A 22,646-nucleotide genomic window follows, 5' to 3' on the forward strand; every position below is an offset into this window, starting at 1 on the left:
AACAAATACTTGTACAGCATTTATTAATCATTTAATTAATTGAAATATGTCCCGATGCTATTAAAATCAAAATGTATGCTTGTTAACATTAACGCACTGAGCTGACATGAACTGTACTTTTTTTATATGAAAGATGCTTCATTGTTCTTTGTTCATGTTAGTAAATACATTAACACTTACTAATACAACCTTATTGTAAAGTGTTACCATCTTCAGAAAGACAGATACTAAATTAAACTAAGTAACTAAACTACACTTCAACCATCACAGTCTCCAAAATACAATTCTGTTTACAAAGTTTACAAAATACCCATTTTTAAAGTGGCTGCAGTAAAAAATAATAATAAAAAACATCACTTACAACTAAGAATCACAAGTGAAATACATTACATCTGTTTGAGGTTTTATAGGTTGAGAGAAACACTTGAGGTAAAAGATGGCACTGGGGACAAAGAATCAAGTGTAAAACACTAAAACATCTATATCAGTCTAGCAGTTAAATACATATTTATTTCTCAAACACCAGGTGAGTTTCCTACAAAATCAATAATGAGGTTTGCTATTCCAATTCATTGTAAATGAATGGCTTCACTTTCACAATAGTGAAAACTCATGCTATAATCTAAACCTGACATTGCTCCTTCACTTTGCAGGTCTGCATGCTAAATATTTATTTTTTATTTATTTTTTGCATAAAGTATTATTGTGTTTAGCATTACTTCAGCAAAACTGAGCACCTGTGACAGTGGAACATGTAGACAAATATTTCAGTAAATCATCAAGAAAATGTGTAGAATATATGGTTTGATTCTCTCTCACAAACACAACAGTAAAAGCAATTTGTTATTCCATTATTATTATTAGTATCATAAAAATTGCATGTTCATAGGGGTCTTATAATAATGGCTCACATTTGTGAATGTAGGACCACTATTTCACTATTACATGTCACATTAAGTGTTCATATAGGTTCTGTTATTAATTACTTGTGTCATCCCAGAGACCTGTTAATCTTCAGAACACAAACTAAAATATTTTAGATTAAATGCTCCTCATCCTCTACAGACAGCAATAGTCCCAAGATGGTCATTGTCAAGATAAGGCACAAAACACATTGTCAAAACATTCCATGTGACTTCAGTGATTTCAACTGTGAACATACCAAGCTCCAACAACACTTTAGTGAGGCAAAACAAAACAGTAAATACAAATGTGTTTGCGTATATCTCTCCCGCATCAGATCAGCATGTGTTTACTACGAGCAGTATGCACACACCATGACCTGTTGTGGCAAAGGCAAACAAGTTATTTTTACAGTACTTGCTGTGATTTAACCTTTATGACAAATGTACTGGACCTGTTACACATATCTTTTATGAACACAAATTTCACTGTAACGGATGCTGTTGTTTTGCTCCAGTTATACCTTTAGAGAACACCGTACTAGTCAGACATCCATACAAAAGCAGAGAGTTTGGTCTTGTGTAGCAGAACTGCAATAGATGTCTGTCTGTCTGTCTAGGCTGACACTGGTTTAGGCCATCAGTATGTCCTTGATGACCTCAAATGGAGCTTACAGATAACCTGCAATAAATGAAATAGGAGGTTACAACTAAGTTGGTATCTGCTATTATACAAAGTGAAATTCAAATATTTATTTTTTATTGAATCCAAATTTGTCCTATAATATCGTCACACTCAATAATTTTGTCTCATCCATCTGAATATTTCTAACTAAGAGAAGTGAAGAATTAGGTGTGATATCGTCAGGAAGCCCTTCGCCACCACCAGTGCCAGCATTTCCAGAATTCAAATTTCAGATTCTCAAAAAAATTACTTTTTTTTTTTTTTTTTTTTTTTAAACAAAGGCTGCAGTAAAGAATCATGAAACATTCAACACATATAATAATTACAAGTTGTTGTAAACCATTACATGTACTGTAAAAGCTGTTTGAAGCTTTTTAGACATATGGTTGAGAAAAACTCTAGAAGGAGCAGCACTTCTACAAAAGTCTTCATGTAGGACAGAGAATTAAAGGGATAGTTCAAAATGTTTATTCTGTCGTCATTTACTGACCATGTTGAACACAAAAGAAGATATTTTGAAGAAAGCTGCAAATCTATAACCATTGACTTCTATAGTATTTTTTTCTACTATGGAGGTCAATGTTTACAGGTTTTTAGTTTTTTTTTTTTTCAGAATAGCCTCTTTTTTTTGTTCAACAAAATAAACTCATAATGGTTTTAAACCATTTGGGGAGTAAAATGTGAGTAAATTTTCATTCTTGGGTGAACTATCCCTTTCAGTTGGAAAACACCAGAATTCTTAAGTAGACCCCTTTCGCAAGACAGATGATGCATTTCATTTCTCATCTTAATCCTCAAGTTTTTAATATTTAGATTTATTTAAATAGCATGTTTATTTATTTGTTTTAATGACATTTAATAAAAACAACTTCTCAATGACATCACATGTACTGGACCTGCTACACATGTATCACTATTTTTATGAATACAAATTTCACTGTAACAGGTGCTGTTGTTTTGCTCCAGTAATACCTAGTTTAGAGAACACAGCAGTAGTCAGACATCCATACAAAAGCCTTGGCTCGGAATAGCAGAACTGCAGTCTGTCCAGGCTGACACAGGTTTAGGCCATCTGCGTGTTCTTGATGCCCCTCAACTGGACCTTCCAGAAAACCCAGAAAATTAAAACCCATTACACCTCTTATCTGCTACTATACAAAGTGTAATTTAAGCATTAATTTCTAACTAAATACATATTTGTTCCCCAATACTGTCACATAGTATAACATCACAACATGATTTCACAATAATAATATCAATATAACAATATAATATCACAACATAGCCTAACAATCAATAAACAAACAGATTAGAAAGAGAATATCACCAACCAAAGCACCAAGAAGATTTAACAGATAGCTTAGTTAAAGGTAAAGTAAACTTACATGGACAAAGCCTTTTCCATTCAATGCTGTGCAAGTTAGTGCGTCTCTGGAGTAAGTTACATCTCTATAAGCAAAAACAACAACAACAGTGAAACGACAGCAGTTCACTTTGTAATAATAACACTAATGATACAGCGTATAAAAGGATATTGTTTTATAACGTTGCTCAGTAACTTTAAACTGCGTTTGGAGTTTATCGCTTTGAATTTGCCATAAAAACGCTCATTTAGACTAATGTTAAACATGTGACATTACCTCGAGGTTAGCTGCGCGTCACCGGAGCGCAAACAAGACTAAAAACCAATCTGGAAAGTTTTAAATGCTTCAAAATTCGAAACACTACACCAAGTCACATTTAAGATACACTGTGTGTAAAGCAAAATCGGGGGGTAAATAAAACATTAAAGCATCTAAAAACACGCTTACCTCTGAATTCTGCTGCACTGCAGGTCAGGTGTTCGTAATTAAGTGAAGTGAAGCGCTGCGCGCGGCCGCGTGCGCCGAGTCCTCTGATACCATGGTAACCAAACATGTTGAATATTGGGTGAAGCCATGACGTTAATTCAACATACAGATCATGATAAAAAAAAATGTCAACGTTGATTTGTACAAGGATTTCTGTAACTTTTTTCAACCATTTATCATTCAACATTGTTTCAACATTAAAGCAACTACTGACGTATTTTCAACCACATTTCAACGTTGAAGCCTTGTCATATGCAGGCTGTTTTTCAACCGTTCAACATTAAACGTTCTATCAACATTATTTCAACGTTCAAAACACATCTGACCTTATTTCAACCATATTTTAACGTTGAAGGTCGGTCGTGTGCCAGCTGGGTTTCTTACCTTACTCTCTTGTCCACAAGAGAGGACAAGAGACCATTTATGTGAAGCTGCTTTGACACAATCTACATTGTAAAAGCGCTATACAAATAAAGCTGAATTGAATTGAATTGAAAAAAAAATAAATTAAAGAAGGTATAAAAGAAAATGGCGTCAAGCTCCCTACTTACTATGTACAAATATATACAATCAGCAGTCATTTAACAGGCCGTGGTCAATCCTCTTTTCAATGTCAACAAAGCAAGACCTAAAGCACTAAATACTTTCACAGATTTTCAAACACTGCAATGAAGCATGATCTGAAACACCCAAGTCGCGATTTAAAGCATCGATCAGTTTAGAAGTGTTTCGAGACCTGGTGAATTTGCATTCGACTGCCAGGGTCAGAAAAAAGTTCTGTTTCATATAGCCTAGTGGACTGTGTGTCTGCATGCTGTTACTATGCTTCAAATGACTTTTGGGTTCAGTTTGTAACACTGTGAAACAATAATTAATATTTTACAGTACTGTGATGCTTGCGTTTGGGTAGACGTTAAAAAAAAACTATAAATGGGAAATTTATTGGATATTATAAATAATTCTTGTTAACTTCTGGCCACAACTGTGTCTGATCTAGCAACAACCCTGTTTTATGACCAAAATAAGACATTTATTCACAAAGTGTTTATTCAGTTGTCAGACCAATGTTGAAACAAAACAAGAACAAAGCATTACCAACTGGTATTAAAGCATTCAAAAATAGCTGTATCAGCCTGGATCTAAATCCACTATCCCCGCTTGGTAGTCAGACACCCTAACCTCTCCACTAAATCTCTTGAATGTTCAATTCTACAAAGTGGGGTTTAATACCTCAATTTGCTTAACTGTTCTTTGCTGAAGCTGTTACAGTGCAATACATAAAAAATGACCACTATGTGTCACTGTAGAGTAGGGTTTCGAAACATTTTGAAGCTTTGACACATTTGCTTCAACTGTTTTAGTGTTTCATGAAGCCTCGCTTTGCCCACAACTACTTAGAAGAGGGGAAACACCCATGGAAGCAGACAAGTGAGGGAGAAGGTAAGGTGAACCGAGGTTATATAGGGAGTGCTGATGAGGGGTGCAGGTGTCACTGTTTAAAAATCAGGTGACTGTTGTCAGCGGTGATAAGAGGTGGCAGGAGATGGAGAACTATGATTGGTGCTGAGGGAACTTGATGATGAGAGAGAGTGGTAGGTGGAGCAGCAGGACAGAGTCGGGGATGTGACAATCATTAGTAACTATCATGAACTAATAGTAATTAACTATAAACACACACACAAATACATACATTATATATATATATATATATATATATATATATATATATATATATAGAGAGAGAGAGAGAGAGATTTTAACAAACTTTATTTTGCCTTTTTTTAAAAAGGAATCAATACACAATCAGTATAAGATCATTGAAAAAATTACATTAGCACATTTTTTTTTTCTTTTAAAATAATTCAGAAAAAGATAAGTTCTCTCCTATAACAGTACATATCTGTCCATCTGAATCCCAAATATCTTTAAAACCTACAATATTGTCCATCAATCTATAATAATTAAATTCTAGCTGTATTCTAGCCCTTATTATACATTTAAAAAACAACAAAACATCTAAATCAGTGCTTTGTTCTATTTTTTTCTTTCTTGTTATGTAAATTGCTATTTTCGCTTGTCCTACCAAATAATTTAACATTTTACAAACATTCTTCTTTTTTTTCCCAATTTTCACTCCAAAAATGAAACAAACATCAGAGAAAATTTCTCCATACAATTCAAACAATTCCTTTAAAAACTCAAATAATAAAAATAATCGTTCACATTTAAGAAAACAATGAAAAATTGTCTCTCTACAATTACAAAAAGGACATAAATCTGTAACATCAGAGTTTAAAATAGACACAAAAGCATTTACAGGAATAATACCATGGAGTATTCTCCATTGAATATCTCCAACCCGTTTTGTCAATGGTGGCTTATAAATTGCTTCCCATACTGGCATTATTTCATCTTTAACTTTCAAAAATTTTCTCCAGGGTGTGTCAATCTTATTTTTTAGTTTTCCTTTGTTTAACACTTTAACACAGAATGAATAAATACATTTTCCACCAACAGAATTAAAAACAGTGAAACGAACGTCATTTTTAAAAATCCAGTATAAAAGTTCAAAGTCCTCTTCCTCCATTTTTGGTCTTACGCATATGTCGGGAAAAAAGTCAGTGCATTCAGGCAATTCGCTTCCATTCATCCAGTTTTTAAGTTTTAACTTTTCTTCTTCTGATAAAGAGTCCCGAAAAACTGTTAGAATTTGTCCAACTTTCCTTAGAGAATGAATGTCAAGTCTTTGTGCCACTGTTTTCACATTATTTAGATTTGGACCTGCTAACATTGACAAATCCTTCACTTTTAAAACTCCAGTTTTGATGAAGATATCGTTTAGTCCAACAAAATCATCTTTTTTTAAAACAATTCGTGATCCATGCACAATTGGTTCTTCTAATAACCAGAACAAGGAGGAATTTTTTGTACACATTTTTTTTCTTTCTACAACACCCCAAGCTTTGAAAACACTGCAATAAAAGGGAAAAAAACCTCTCACATTTAAAACATTGGTATCCAAAAGAAAAATTGTTTGTTTTAATCCCAAATTTCCAAACTGTTTTAAGATATTTTCAGTTAACACTCGCCATGGAACTTCCAATTTTCCATATAAAAACTTTTGCACAAATTGTATCCTAAAAGCAGCTTTTCTGCTTGTCAAGTGAACCAAACCTTGACCTCCTAGTTCTTTTGATAAATATAAAATATTCTGTGGTATCTAATGCAATTTATTCCAAAAGAAATTAACAAGCTTTCTCTGAATTTTTATTAATAAATCAGCTGGAGGTTCTAAAACTGCTAATTTATGCCACAATATAGAGGCTACCAAATTATTAATAATCAAAGCTCTACCTCTATATGATAGACATGAGTGAAGCCATTTCCATTTTTTCAATTTTCCATCAACCATTTCTTCAATCCCATTCCAATTTTTTTCCTCTATAGAATCATTCCCTAAAAAAACACCCAAATATTTAAACCCTTCACTAACCCAGTTTAGACCACCTGGTAACATAGGTTTTTCATCTCTCCAATCTCGTACTATCAGACCTGAACTCTTTTTCCAATTAACTTTGGCAGATGAAATTTTACCAAATTCATTTACTATTAAGGTTGTTTTCTCAACATCGTTTTGACTTTTAATGATAACAAGGACATCATCTGCATAAGCAGAAGTACACACAGGTTTAAAATTATCATCAATATTTAACCCTATCAATTCACTACGTAATCTATTCAATAAAGGCTCAATGGCTAAAGTATATAACATTCCTGATAAGGAGCACCCTTGTCTTATTCCCCCATTTACATTAAACGGTGCACTTAAGCCACCATTGACCTTCAACATACTCTGAATACCTCCATTAAGAACTTTAATCCTATTTAAAAAAACAGAAGAAAAATTAAAAGCTTCCATTGTTCTCCATAAATATTCGTGTTCAACTCGATCAAAAGCCTTCTCTTGATCCATTAAAAAAAGGCCAAAATTGAAACCAAATAGTTTAGAAGTATGAATTAAATCTCTTATAAAATGTATGTTATCAAAAATCGACCTACCCGGAACACAATAGGACTGATCACTATGTATTATATAATTCATTGCATTCTTTAATTTATTTGCTAAGGTTTTAGACAGAGCTTTATAGTCAGCGCATAACAAAGCAACAGGTCTCCAATTTGCAATATCTCTCAAATCCCCTTTTTTTGGTAACAAAGTCAACACTGCTCTTCTGCAGCTCAAAGGGAGTTGCTCTTTAATAAAACTTTCATTAAAAACTGCCAACATATCTGAACCTATAATACTCCAAAAGGTTTTATAAAATTCTATAGGGATTCCGTCAATTCCTGGAGCCTTACCACTGGCCATACTCATCACGGCTGAATGTAGTTCAAATAAGTTCAATGGTTGTTCAAGTGCAGCATTTATTTCAGCTGGTACTTCTGAAAGACCTTCAAAAAACTTGTGTGTAATATTTAGATTTTCTTGATACTCAGAAGCATATAAATCTGAATAAAAATCAATCGCTCTCTTCCGTATTTCAGCAGGCTCTGTCAAAACCTTTCCATTATTATCTAACAATAAATGAATTATTCTACTTTGTCCGTTTTTTTTTTCAAGACTAAAAAAAAAACTGGTTGATGTGTCCATCTCATTAAAATTTTGAAAACGTGACCTTATAAGTGATCCTTGTCCTTTAATTCCAAGAAGTTCTCCTAAAAAATCTTTTTTCTTTTTGATAGATTGTAAAAGGGTTTGATCTCGAGTTGAATCACTTAACACTTGAAGTTTTATTATATCATATTCGACTTCTTCTATTAATTTAGCAGTATTTCTGGAAGTATTAAGAGTATATTGTTTACAAAATTGTTGAATATTAATTTTCCCCACATCCCACCATTGCTGAATTGATTCAAAATTCTTTATATTAATTTTCCAGTTATTCCAAAAATGCATAAAACTTTTCTTAAAAAAATTATCATTTAGTAAGGAAACATTTAAATGCCAGTATGCACTTTTTATTTTAATTGAATTTATAAAAACCACTCCACATACTAATCCATGATCTGAGAAACTAACTGGAGAGATAGCACATGATTTAAAAATCTGTTAATGATGTTTATAACAGTAAATTCTATCAATTATAGCCATAGAGATATAATTTTCTCTGTAATGGGTCCAAGAATATTGTCTAAAATCTCTATGTTTCTCACGCCACACATCTGCTAAATCAAAGGCTTCAACAATACTTATTAACTTATTTCTTGAAGCCATATGTGGTTCAACGTGATTTCGGTCTAAATTATTTGTTGTGCAATTAAAATCTCCAGCTAAAAAAAGAAATTCTTCAGAGTTACATCCTTCTAAAGTATCAATTAATTTTTCTAAAAAAATCATTCTTTCTCTTGCAATAACAGGAGCGTATACATTTATGAAGATAATTTTTTTTTCCTTCATATCTTGCAGTAACTTTAATTAACCTACCAACTATAATTTCCTCCACTTCATAAGACAAAGGTGAGAATGATCTTGAAAAAAAGAATGGCCACGCCAGCACTGGTAGAGCTTTTATGACTCATTATAATAGTGCCATCCCATTCTTTATGCCAATCGACCTCATTATTAATACATGAATGAGTTTCTTGGACAAATGAAATGTCAATATTTTTAATTTAATTAGTTCAAAAAAAGAAGCTCTCTTTTTTATATCTAGTGCTCCATTTAAATTTAGTGAGGAAATCTTAAACTCAGCCATAATCAAGAGAGAAATGGCTATTAAGATCACTACATAATTTTGCTTATTATTGTGATCCTTCCAAATCATCTTTTTTCATTTGTGCTTTTGTCTTTTGAACTAATTTCCTGAGACGATATATTTCAGTCTCAACAAGTCCATCTCCACCCACAATTTTCATCACGTCTCTTGCAGATTCAATAAAATTAGCTAGATTTGGAAAGAAATCTTCTACTACCACATTTCTTTTTCCTTTTGTTACTTGTAGAAACCTACGAAATTTGTCCAAATCATACTTCTCTTCCTCTCTTAATTTCAACATTGTTTGTGTAGAGATTTCTTTTTCACTATCAGATTCCGATGAATATTCCATCTCACTGCAAGCACCTGCATTAGTCATGTCTTTGATTTCTATTTGTTCTTTGATGTGATTCTTTTTTTGGATTTTTTTCATTATGTGCACTTTTTATTGCCTTTCGCTTAGTGTTTAGCAATTCAAGATTAGGTTCTGTATTTTCCATTAATTCTTGTTCTAGAACAATATCAGCGTCTTTTGTGCCTACTGTTGTTTCCCTAATGTCATTGTTCGTCTCTGTTGCATTGGGTTGTGCAGCATTTATCGCTACTTCACTTTCATCTTGTTCGTTCTCATTTACATTGATTTCTGCTACCGAAGCATTGTTCTTTTGAGTCTGAATTGTATTTGTCTCTTTTTCTTTTTCTTTCTCTGGGCAAAATCTGACTAAATGCCCTTCTTTGTTGCAGTTAAAGCACTTCATTGTTTCAGTTGTGACGAAGATTACATAATCAAACCCATCGATCGTAAATTTGAATGAGAGATTCAGCTCTTCGTGTCCTTGCTTCAACACCATAAACACCTGTCGTTTAAACGACACAACGTGTTTCAACAGTGGTGATTTGCATCCTACCGGGATCTTTTTAATTGCTGAAACAATTTGTCCATATCGCAACAATTCTCATTCTAAAACGTCGTCTTTTATGAAAGGCGGAACATTTGACAACATAACTTTCCTCGCCGGATTTATCAGAGGAAAAACCATTGTGTGTGCGTCTTTCACTACAATGCCTTGTTCTACAACCTTGTTCACCTTATCTATTGAATCCAAAAAAAGAACCATTGCATGATTCATTCTAGAAGCAGATCTTATGCTTTCACATCCAACTATTTGTCCGACAGCAAGGCTACATTCTTCCACAGAACAATCAACTCCGACCGGCACTTTGATTCCATGCCGTCTAGTTAGTTGCTCTAACCCTCCACTTTCCTTTACCCCGGCCATAATGGCCAAAAAGAAGCTAAAAACTTCAACACAATATTCCAAAGTAAATTAAGCAATAAACTAACCGTGAAAGTTGGGAAAAACACAGTCGCTCTCACAGTCACGCTTCACCCGCTCCACAGACGCACACACATGCGCAAGAGAGAGAGAGAGAGAGAGAGAGAGAGAGAGACACAACCGCTAACATACCTGAAACAGATGTCAAAAAACGCGGAACGAGAAAGGCGGGGCTGGAGGTGACACATCACCTAACACAGCCAACCGGCTCTAAAATAGGCAGCACTGGCCCCTGATTGGTTGTTATCAACATCAATCACTACCACTTATCCTATACACGGTCACACAGACACGGACAATTCGGTATCGGTTCAGTAATAATCATAACCGGTTATTATGTACTGACGTCATTTATCTCCTATGCGCTATGTCGCAAGGGAGGCAAGTGCGGATATTTCCAACACTTAGCCAACTCAGGGCCGGCCAGTGGCATAGGCACCATAGACTAATGCTAAGGGTGCTGCATATCCAGGGGGATGCAGGGTTCAGTTGGTTTTGTTTTCGATATTCCTGACACACATTCGGTTATAGACGCCAAAAACTCAAAAACCTCTTACCCTAAAAAGATCTAAAGTGTGTTTCCTAAAAAAAGACAAAGCTGGTTATGTTTAACAGCTGCCTTTCTTTTCTTTCGTTCGACATTACGAGCACTGCTCCGTTTAAGCCCTCGCAATATGTGTTTAGCCGGAAAAGCTCGCGCTGAGAGGAGCTCTCAGTAAGGAACCGTTGGAAAAGTGCTTCTTTTTTTTTTCTCCTCCGCTCAGCGCGAGCTCTCCCTGTTGCGAGGGCTTGAGTGTGTGTGACAGAAACAGTGTGGTGCTGTGTGTCTGTGTGTTTATACAATTAGCTTGTTATAGCCTCCCCCCTAAAAAATAACACTGTATATGGAAGCATCGTCAATGCACCGTGATGCACCGAGATATCGAATTGAACCGAATCAAAGGCATGATAATCGTAACCGAACCGTGAGACCAGTATAGGTTTACACCTCTACTTTGTAGTTTTTACTTGACCAGTGCTTCCCAAAGTAATTGAAAACTGACTGGTGGTTTTTAAAGCTGTGAAGCTGCACTTTTTCTGAAATCCTGGCTTTCTTAATCTACTGGTGTGCAATACTCCTCTGATCTGAGTCCTATTGTGTGCTGAAAGCTGCTTTGTCCTGGTGCACATTGATTATAATCCTGTGGAAAATAAAAAGGCAGCTTCTGTCAGTGGAGCAGATCTATGAGCTGCAGAATTACCAGATCAATATTCACAACTATTACAGAACATAATGAAATCCGTTCAGCATGAGAGGAGCTTCAGTTTAATGATGATCTGTTTAAACTCATTCTGGCTCTACATGAGGCTAGACGTAGGCTGTGCTGTATAAATGAGTTGCCATTAGAACTTTTGTTCCACTGTCAGCCAAACTGAAGAGGACTTTTGCAAAATAAAGAGATTCATCAAAATTAATAAAGACTAAATGTGTCCCCCTCCCTTTACATGAACTGATTGTTCTACTCTAAATGCTGTATCTTCTGTATGTCTTCACCAGAGTATGTGAGCTGAGGAAAGTGTATTATATCAGGGAACATAAGGATAATAGAATAATGAGGGATGTTTGATCACAATCATTCTGACTGCACATCTGCTGACAAGTGTGTGTGTGTGTACGTGCGCATGTTATAAGCTGATGTCTGTGTACTGACTGAATGTCAATCTGTGTGTGTTCACAGTCTGGATCATGGAGAAGAGAAGAGGATTACAGCAGGACCACGCAAATGTAGGACTACACACACACAGACAGACAGACACACACAGACACACACACACACACACACACACACACACACACACAGCTGTGGTTATAAATGTGTGTGTTTTTGTGTTCAGATGTCTGTTTCCTCACACTGGATCCAAACACAGCACACACTAAACTCAAACTGTCTGAGGAGAACAGAGAGGTGAAGAGTGTGAGTGAGAATCAGCCGTATCCTGATCATCCAGACAGATTTGATGATTGTCCTCAGGTGTTGTGCAGAGAGAGTGTGTGTGGACACTGTTACTGGGAAATTGACTGGAGTGGAGATGATGTGTGTATATCAGTGTCATATAAGAGCATCAGGAGGAAGGGAAGAGGTGCTGAGTGTGTGTTTGGACATAATGCTCAGTCCTGGAGTTTGTTCTGCTCTCCCTCCAGATTCACATTCAGTCACAATAACACACACACTGATCTCCCAGTGAAGCCGCTCAGCAGGAGAATAGGAGTGTTTGTGGATCACAGTGCAGGAACTCTGATCTTCTACAACATTTATAGAGACACAATGAGCCTCATCCACTCAGTCCAGACCACATTCACTGAGCCGCTCTATCCTGGGTTTGGGTTTTATTATAATTTTGCTGCATTAGATATGAGGTTTATGATTTATGCATCATCAGTGAAACTGAGCTGAAGACTGAAGACTCTTTGTGTGTGTGTGTGTGTGTGTGTGTGTGTGTGTGTGTGTGTGTGTGAAGTAAAGTTTATTCTTGTCTACAGATTGATCTTCTTCATTGTTTCTCTGTTGTTTGAGCACAAATAATAAAAGTCAATGTCAAATCCACTGCTGATATTAGAATGTGATGATGAACATGGACATGTCTGAATCCTGTCTGAATCTCTGTCAAATCTTGAATCAACTGTAGAGAAATCCAGCAGCTCAATGAATAAAGGAGAAATGAAGTGTGACGTTTGTTTCTGCTCTTCTGATCTTCTTCTTCTTCATGATTTGACTTGAACTGAACAATAAAAACACATTTATTCCAGTATTTATTGATCTGTTCATGTTAGTTGATGACAATAAAGTTGTTCTCTGTTAGTTCTTGTTGACTCTCAGTGCATTAACAAGCACAACTGTGCATTAATAATGCTTAATAAAGCAAATAAATCAAGCTCAGCAATATCTGTGTCCAGTAATAAGCCTGTAACTCTTGACTAGATTAGGAGTTTTCAGTGTTGGATTGACTAAAGTAGGAAAACACAGTTTAGCTGAAGCTTTCCTGCTGCGCTCAGAGAAGTAAAGGCTTCTGCTCCATCAAGACCAACACTTGGACACTGAAGAGGAGCTTCTGAACACAGACCAGATGCTCTCTCAATCACAACACACACACACACACACAGCACGTCTGTGGACACATCTGCACATTCAACCACAGTTACACACACACACACACACACATCTCTGTGTGTATTGTAGTTCAGTTCAGTTATGGTGTCACTGTACATGGAGTCAGTCTACAGCTAAAGTTCTCTACAGTTGTATAGCCGCGGGGTTTAATGTGTTGATTTTATTCTCTACAGATATATTTCCTATGACTAAAGTTTGTCTATATTTTATTTCTTATTTCATTCAGTAATTTATTTCTCATCTATAATCTTGTTGTGTTTAAGGTCATGGCTGGTCGTATAAGCATTTCAATGGTTGTCGTGTGTATGAGTTTGTATTTGATAAAGAAAACTGAATTTTAATGTAAAGTCAAATGAGATATTGAATAAAACAACATTTCAGCTGAAGTTAAAGTCTTATTTTCTCTTGATTTTTCATCTTTATTAACACTTGATGTGATTCTCCCTTGTATATTCACTGGGCTCAGCTAATTTTGTGTCTAACAGTAATATGCTGTGGTAGTTTCAGCATCCTGATCATCTTGAGTTGCTTGTTATATCAGTTCCAGTACTGACTGATCTAATGTAGGTCTCATTGTAAAGTGTCCTGTAGAATATATGAACTAACACAGAGATTTGTAAGTGCTGTATTCATATATAGACCCATAATGTTATCTATATTGTTACGATTTAAAAGATGTTAAATAAAGGGGAAGAGGAGTAACATTAATTTTTGGGTGAAACACATAGGCAACCACACAACATCAATAAATGAGGGACAAAACCAAGACCAGCTAAATGCAATACGTGATTTTATTTACAAAAATAGTGATAATAATGAATGCCAAAAAAAAAAAAAAAATGTATATAGAAAGATTATTGAATATTTACAAAGAGACATTGAATTTCACAGATAACAAATGACATAAGATGTTTGACCAGATATGGGAGAGTTGGAGAAATGAGACGCGGGCGGCATCCAAACAATAAAAATAAATAAAACAAAAACAATCTATTTGGCCCAATCTCTACCCTATCTATCCAAAATAAAAATGCAGAAGTTATTGAAAAGAATCTTCGCATCTAATACGCACTACCTAACCTACGCTGATCTTTGATGGGAAACAAAAAGTACAGTGGGTGGAGCACGCCCCTTACCTAGTGTGTCTAATACAGAGATATTCAAACTACTTGTGCACAATGTATGTTGCACAACATTCTTACCTGTCCCACTCTCCAACCTCAGATGCGCATGACATCGACGGTAGACAAATGGAGAACAAATAACGGACAGATACCAAATTGTAACACACAGTAGACATATATCAAAAAAAACACTGACACACAGCACAACACAGAAATTCAGGGCCTCCAGAGTAGCGTCCTGTCACCACTTTTATGCCACGGTGGCAGCGGCTGGATTGGAGACCTTGGGTGACGTCAAGGGGGGCACGGCAAACAGCTGGGCAACGGTAGCCAATTGGAGCCACTGTATAGGTGGAAGCGGGAGAGAGGTAGAGAGCAAGCGAGCACGGAGAGAGAGAGAGAAAGAAAGAGACTAGCGAGAAAATATATATATAAATAATAATTACGCAACACAAAAATGTACAGGAATGTAACATCCTCACCCTAAAGAAAAAACATATATGTTTGTAACTTGTGACAACAAATAAATAAATAAATAAATAAGCACAAGCATTTTAAGAAAAAATGCAATCAACTTAAGCTCGAGAAAGAGCATCTGCCACCACGTTTTCGGCTCCCTTCTTATGGAAAATGGTTAGGTTGTAGTCCTGCAAAATCAGCGACCACCGCATAAGGCGTTGATTTTGATTGAACATCCTTGACAAGAACACAAGCGGATTATGATCTGTATAGACTGCAACCGGAATGCAGGTGGATCCGATATAAACCTCAAAATACTGCACTGCGAGAAGAAGGGCTAAAGCTTCTTTCTCAATAGTTGAGTAATTCAACTGATGTTTATTGAATTTCTTGGAGAAATAACAAATCGGATGATCGATACCAAAATTATCTTCCTGCATGAGTACAGCACCTGCACCAACTCCACTGGCATCAACTTCCAATTTGAAAGCTTTAGTCACATCTGGTGCAGCTAATACAGATTTACTACACAAGAGTGCTTTCACATTGTCACGCTGACATTCCTCTGTCCATACATAGGGCACAGCAGGGCTAAGAAGGTTAGTAAGAGGGTTAACCACAGTTGAAAAGTTTCTACAAAAACTACGGTAATAACCAGACATGCCAAGAAACCTGCGCAGTTCGCGTCTGGTTTTTGGGATGGGAAACTCAGAGATGGCAGTGACCTTAGCTTCAACTGGACGAACTTGACCTTTACCAACTTCCTTTCCCAGATATGTAACGGTAGCTTGGCCGAATTCACATTTTGCTAAATTAAGGGTCAGTGATGCATTTGCTAGCCTCTCAAACACTGTCCTTAAAAGAGCAATATGTTCTTTCCAGTCAGATGAATATACTACCAAATCGTCAAGGTATGCGTTGCAATTTGGAACACCGGCTAAAACAATATTGACGAGTCTCTGAAATGTTGCAGGGGCGTTTCGCATGCCGAAAGCCATAACGGAATATTGAAGAAAATAATCCGGAGTAACGAATGCAGAAATTTCAGATGCTTGTGGACTGAGTGGAATTTGCCAATAACCTTTAAGTAAGTCTAAGAACACATCACAGACTGCAGCAGAAGAGATCGCGGGCCCTGCGATCTGAACTGTTGATGTAACAGGTGAAGTTCTGGAGTGATATGGTTTAAGCATATTGATGTGACATACACGTGACTGACGTCTTCTGTCAGGGGTGTCAATAACGTAATCAGTATCACTTATCTTTTCCAAAATTCGATATGGGCCAGAAAATCTAGCAGAAAGAACGGAGCCAGGAATAGGCAGCAGAACAACAACTTCGTCGCCAGGTTGAAAACAACGAGAGAGAGCATTTGCATCATACCGTCTCTTCATGCCTGATTGCATGAAGGACTGAGGGATTCTCGAGCGAGAGAACACGCAGCATGCAAACGCTCTCAAAATCGACTAACAAAGTCCAGAATATTACACTTAACGTTTGAGTCAGTGTTTAAAATATTTTCCTTCAAAATCTTCAAAGGTCCCCGAAACCCGTGTGCATAAATTAGATCTGCTGGGCTAAATCCAAGCGATTCTTGAACGGTTTCACGCACTGAGAACAAAACCAATGGCACACCCTCGTCCCAGTCTTTTTCAGTGTCCATTGCATATTTTCTTAACATGCTTTTCAAGGTTTGATGGAACCTCTCAAGCGCACCCTGACTTTCGGGGTGATATGCACAAGAATGACGGTGGGAAATGCCAAGGGTTTTTAGAATTTGTGAGAACAATTTAGAGAGAAAATTAGTTCCTTGATCTGTTTGAACAACTTTAGGAAGTCCGAATGCAGAAAAAAATTTAACGAGTGCTTTTGAAACGGCAGAAGCTGTAATTTTACGCAGTGGCACTGCTTCAGGAAAACGGGTTGCGCGGCACATAATAGTTAGAAGAAATTGATTTCCTGATTTAGTCTTTGGCAAGGGTCCGACACAATCAACGATAACATTTTCAAATGGCTCACCAATCACAGGAATAGGCACAAGAGGGGCAGGGGGAATCACCTGATTAGGCTTTCCAGTGACCTGACAAGTATGACAGGTGCGACAATATTCAGCCACATTCTTTTTCATGCCCGGCCAAAAAAAATGTCTAATGATACGATCATACGTTTTTGTCACCCCCAAATGTCCTGACATGTGATGATCATGAGCTAAACTCATAATTTGCTGTCTGTACAGATCAGGTATGACAATTTGATACACAGCACTCCAGTCTAAGTCTCCTCTATTATTAGGACTCCACTTTCTCATCAGCAGACCATCTTCAACAAAATAAGCAACCTGACTCTTTTTAGCAACCTCAGGATCCAGAGCCGAATCAAAGCATTTACTCAAATTAGGATCTTTTCGTTGTGCAGCACACATTTGATCTCTGGTGATATTTAATGGTAAAGCATTAGAATTTAGTGGCGCATGCGCTCTTACCGACACTGAACTTGAGTGAGCCTTTGAACTTGACTCTGAATCAGAGGGAGGAGAAGGTAACTGGTCTGCCATAAAAGTGTCATCCAACGCGGCGTCCTCGCCAGTTCTGCGCATCTGCGCTCGTGTGACAGCACACGCAGAAAACACTTCAGGATAGTTTTTTGTAAAAATGTCAGGTGAAGAGGACACAGTCGGACTGTCTAACACTTCCACAACAGGCATCACTTTCCCTCCTGCTAAATCATTTCCTAAAATGATGTCAACTCCATTTACAGGCAAAGAAGAACGCACACCAACTTTCACAAATCCTGTAATTAGATCGCATTGCAAATGTACACGGTGTAAAGGCACATTTACAATACCCATCTCAAATCCTTGAACTAAAACGCTGGCACAGCAGTACGATTTATCTGACAGCGGTAAACAATCAGAAAGAATAAAGCTCTGAGCGGCGCCAGTGTCACGCAAGATTTGAACTTCTTTCTGATCATGCGTCTCTCCAGATAAAGAAATCCAACCTTTCATTAGAAAAGGCGCAAAACTGCTATTGCAAGCATCACTCGGTAACACAGTAACCGAATTCACAAATCCAACACTTTTTGGCTGTTGCTGTTTTCTTTTAAAAATAATACAGTCAGATAATTTGTGCCCTTTCTTGTGGCAGTAGTAGCACTCAAGGTCATTTTTAGTAGTTTGTGGACTGGAATTCGAACTAGATGGTTGTGACTGCACATGCGAGCCAGATGAGCTCTTTTCGGGACGCACTGAAGTAAACACATTTTTATGCGTTAGCACAAACTCATCTGCAAGCACAGCTGCTTGAGACACAGTGGACACTTTCTGTTCATTTAAATAAACTACTACCTTTTCTGGTAAACACGACTTAAACTCCTCAATTAACAGCAATTCTCGTAACTTTGCAAAATCAGTTGCTAACATGCAGCACACCACTTATCAAACAGGACTGATTTCTCCCGTGAAAACTCCACAAATGTCTGATGGCTATTCTTCTTATGGTTTCTAAATCTTTGCCGATAAGCTTCTGGTACCAGCTCACAAGCACGAAGGACTGCTGACTTGACAGTGTCATACTGCAAACTATCTTCTAATGAAAGAGTCGAGCAGACTTCCTGAGCCTTCCCTATCAACTTACACTGGAGGAGAAGAGACCAGACATCTTTTGGGCAACGCAGAGCAGACGCAATGCGCTCGAAAGCGTTAAAATATGTATCAACTTCGCTTTCTCTAAACTGGGGAACAAAAGCTATATAACGGCTGACATCAAAGGCAAGCGAGGATGTATCAGACGGCGGGGGGGACACAGGACTGTGCGCAGTGCTTGACTGCGCAGCTGGGCTGGCAGCAGCCTTCGCAGCATCCAGCTCAAGCTGTCGCAGCCTTACTTGCGTATCAGCCTCGATCTCCAGCTTACGTATTTGTACACGCATGTCTAATTCAGCTTGGCGAGCCTGCATCTTTTCCTGCGTCTCCATTTGCATTTGGGCCAGACGTACCTTTAAACGTACGTCTTCTCTAGACCCAGTGGAAACAGGGGAAAAAGGATAAAAGGGAGGAAGAGCAGGCTTACCATCAGCCTCCGCCTCGGCATCTACTTCATCCAAACCTTCACCAAAACCTTCACCCAGCTCATTCAAGGAATCAGCAGGCCGCGCCTCCATGCTGGAATGTCGCATGCCCTCACCGCCTTCATCACTCCCCTGCAGTATTTTCAGCTCAACCAAGCGTGTTTCAACCAAGCGTTTGATCTCTTTCTTTAAAGCCTGTTTTTCAACAGAAATGTCATAATGGCTTGCAATAATCAATAAGTCATCTTTTCTACACTTATCAATTTGTTCCCAACTCGGTTTGAGAATAAAAGCCTGTAAATCAAATACGACCATAATGCCTGCACACAGCGTCAGCTATCTCACACAACACCACCCAACACTTAAGATATATGTGTGGATGCAAATAGTTTCACTTCCAATTTATTTATTTATTTATTTTTTTTTGGGAATCTTTCTTTATTCGGGACGAGCCCCCATTTAATGTTACGATTTAAAAGATGTTAAATAAAGGGGAAGAGGAGTAACATTAACTTTTGGGTGAAACACATAAGCAACCACACAACATCAATAAATGAGGGACAAAAACCAAGACCAGCTAAATGCAATACGTGATTTTATTTACAAAAATATTGATAATAATGAATGCCAAAAAAAAAATATATATAGAAAGATATTTACAAAGGGACATTGAATTTCACAGATAACAAATGACATAAGATGTTTGACCAGATATGGGAGAGTTGGAGAAATGAGACGCGGACGGCATCCAAACAATAAAAATAAATAAAACAAAAGCAATCTATTTGGCCCAATCTCTACCCTATCTATCCAAAATAAAAATGCAGAAGTTATTGAAAAGAATCTTCGTGTCTAATACGCACTACCTAACCTACGCTGATCTTTGATGGGAAAACCAAAAGTACAGTGGGTGGAGCACGCCCCTTACCTAGTGTGTCTAATACAGAGATATTCAAACTACTTGTGCACAATGTATGTCGCACGACATTCTTACCTGTCCCACTCTCCAACCTCAGATGCGCATGACATCGACGGTAGACAAATGGAGAACAAATAACGGACAGATACCAAATTGTAACACACAGTAGACATATATCAAAAAACAAAGACACACAGCACAACACAGAAATTCAGGGCCTCCAGTGTAGCGTCCTGTCACCACTTTTATGCCACGGTGGCAGGATTGGAGACCTTGGATGACGTCATGGGGGGCACGGCAAACAGCTGGGCAGCGGTAGCCAATCGGAGCCACTGTGTAGGTGGAAGCGGGAGAGAGGTAGAGAGCAAGCGAGCACGGGGAGAGAGAGAGAGAGAGAGAGAGAGAGAGAGAAAGAAAGAGACTAGCGAGAAAAAAAAATATATATAAATAATAATTACGCAACACAGAAATGTACAGGTATGTAACAATGATTCAAACCACTTCAATGACTCTGGTGACATATTAAATTTAGTTAATTTGGACAATAATATTTTATGATTTACAGTGTCAAAAGCTTTTTTCAGGTCAAGAATCACAGCACCAACTACACCACCTTTATCCAGTAGATGTTTAATATTTTCTATGAGAAAACAATTTGCAGTTTCAGTGGAGTGTTGAGATCTGAAACCGAATTGCATTGGATGAAGAGAAAATGTAGTGGTGTTTAGATGTTTAATTAATTGATTGGCAATGAGTTTCTCTGCAACTTTAGACACAGTGGGAATAATACTGATTGGCCTATAGTTGGAAAGTGAATAATGATCCCCGTTTTTAAAAATTGGAATGACAGCAGATGACTTCCATACACATGGAAATATTGCTTCAGAAATGGAACGATTGAGAAGTTTAGTTATTGGGGTTAATAGTGTAGAACTAAGTTCTTTCAACATAAGAGAGTCTATACCAAAAGTTTCTTTAGTTCTGGAGGATTTGAGAGATTTTATTGCCTGTAAGGCATCAGATTCTGAGATATTACTTATGCTGAAAATTGGCTGTGAACTATTTAAAGAGCACATGTTAGAAATTTTTGATGGACACAATGGGACCATATTTGAAACTGAGTTAATAAAAAATTATTAAAGGCCTCTGCAATTTTGCAGGCGTTATTTGTGATATGCCCATCTATCATAACTTCCAATATCTTTTTGTTTTTTGTATCATGTCTAACAACTTTTTTTAGTTGGTTCCAGATTGTTTTAGAATCCCCTTTTGCTTTTTCTATTAATGTTAGGAAATAATCAGCTTTGGCTTTTCGTATGTTTTTTACTACTCTATTTCTTAATGTTGTAAACATGTTTCTATCACTAGCCGATTTACTCTTAATTATTTTTTTAACGCAAAATCTCTCTCTTTCATTAGTTTTAGTATGTCAGAGTTAATCCAGGGTAGTATATTTTTATTGTGTTTGCATTTAAGTTTAGTGCTGAATTCTTTACTGTTTTCTCGATTGTTCCTACAAAAGATCCACGGTCCTTTTCAAGATCAGAACCCAGTAATAGTCTGTCCCAGTCAATTTGCTCTACAGCATTTTTTAAATCCCTCCCTTCTATTTCTTGGTATTCCTATAAATTCATGTTCTCTGGCAGAAAATTTAAATCTCTTTTTGGAGAGTTTTCTGGCCACAAGTGTCAAATTGTGGTCAGAAATGCCAGCTAACATATTATAGGTTTTAATTATCCTTTCAGGTCTGTTGGTAAATATTAGATCAATCTGAGTACTACTTGAAGTGGTGATTCTTGTGGGACCATTTATCATTTGAACAAGGTCAAATTTGTCAGTTATTCTTTTAAGTTTGTTTCTACAAGATGTATCCTCCCAGTTTATGTTAAAATCCCCTAAAATAACAGTTTCTTTATTTAAGTTACTTTCTTTAAGTAACTTTTCAAACCTATCATAAAAAGTACCATCCGAGGATGGGGGACGATAAATCACAATGATTTTAAATGACATTTGGGGTGATAGTCTGACATTTAAACCCAAGCATTCGAATTCATAATCACAAAGCCAATTAATTTCCTCACATTGGAGATTATCTTTTACATATATCATAACACCACCACCTTTTGCTCCTTCTCTGTCTTTCCTGAACATTGTATAGCCAGATATGTTAAATGCCGCAGAAGGGGCATATTTGTACAGCCATGTCTCAGATAGGCAAAGGTAGTCCAGGTTTGAGTTAGTTAACAGATGGGTAATTTGTTCAGATTTAGATAAAATGCTTCTTATATTTAAATGCCTACCTAAAAGACCTTTGGGTTTCATTTTAGGGTCCCACACAATTTTTGAGTTATTAACAGTGTTAAAGAACGCATGTTTCCGGTTTTTGACAACCCCTGG

The 22,646-nt window shown here is 37.0% G+C and overlaps 1 protein-coding gene and 1 long non-coding RNA gene across 4 annotated transcripts in view; one reads left to right on the plus strand and one right to left on the minus strand.

The window, feature by feature from the left end:
- LOC137491262 (tripartite motif-containing protein 16-like) overlaps window positions 1–22,646 on the plus strand; it is a 496,597-nt gene that overhangs the window by 7,805 nt on the left and 466,146 nt on the right. The window contains exons 5-7 of one of the 3 annotated variants that reach the window (XR_012402641.1): window positions 4,799–4,877; window positions 12,249–12,295; window positions 12,406–13,443. The exons of 1 other annotated variant lie outside the window; for it this stretch is intronic. Coding sequence is in view for 1 of the 2 variants with exons in the window: in XM_068220427.2 (XP_068076528.1) it covers window positions 12,249–12,295; window positions 12,406–12,965 (607 nt within the window). In the remaining variant the exon portion in view is untranslated. Of the gene's footprint in view, window positions 1–4,798; window positions 4,878–12,248; window positions 12,296–12,405; window positions 13,444–22,646 lie in introns of those variants that run through there. One more of the 3 variants, XM_068220427.2, reaches the window with a different exon arrangement.
- Window positions 2,612–3,452, minus strand: LOC101882852 (uncharacterized). Its single transcript, XR_224245.4, has 3 exons — window positions 3,399–3,452; window positions 2,973–3,036; window positions 2,612–2,689 (listed from the first exon to the last, which is right to left on the minus strand). It is a non-coding gene; the product is annotated as an uncharacterized lncRNA (long non-coding RNA).

The sequence above is a fragment of the Danio rerio genome, chromosome 4, assembly GCF_049306965.1.
Source record: "Danio rerio strain Tuebingen ecotype United States chromosome 4, GRCz12tu, whole genome shotgun sequence".
NCBI lineage: Eukaryota > Metazoa > Chordata > Actinopteri > Cypriniformes > Danionidae > Danio > Danio rerio.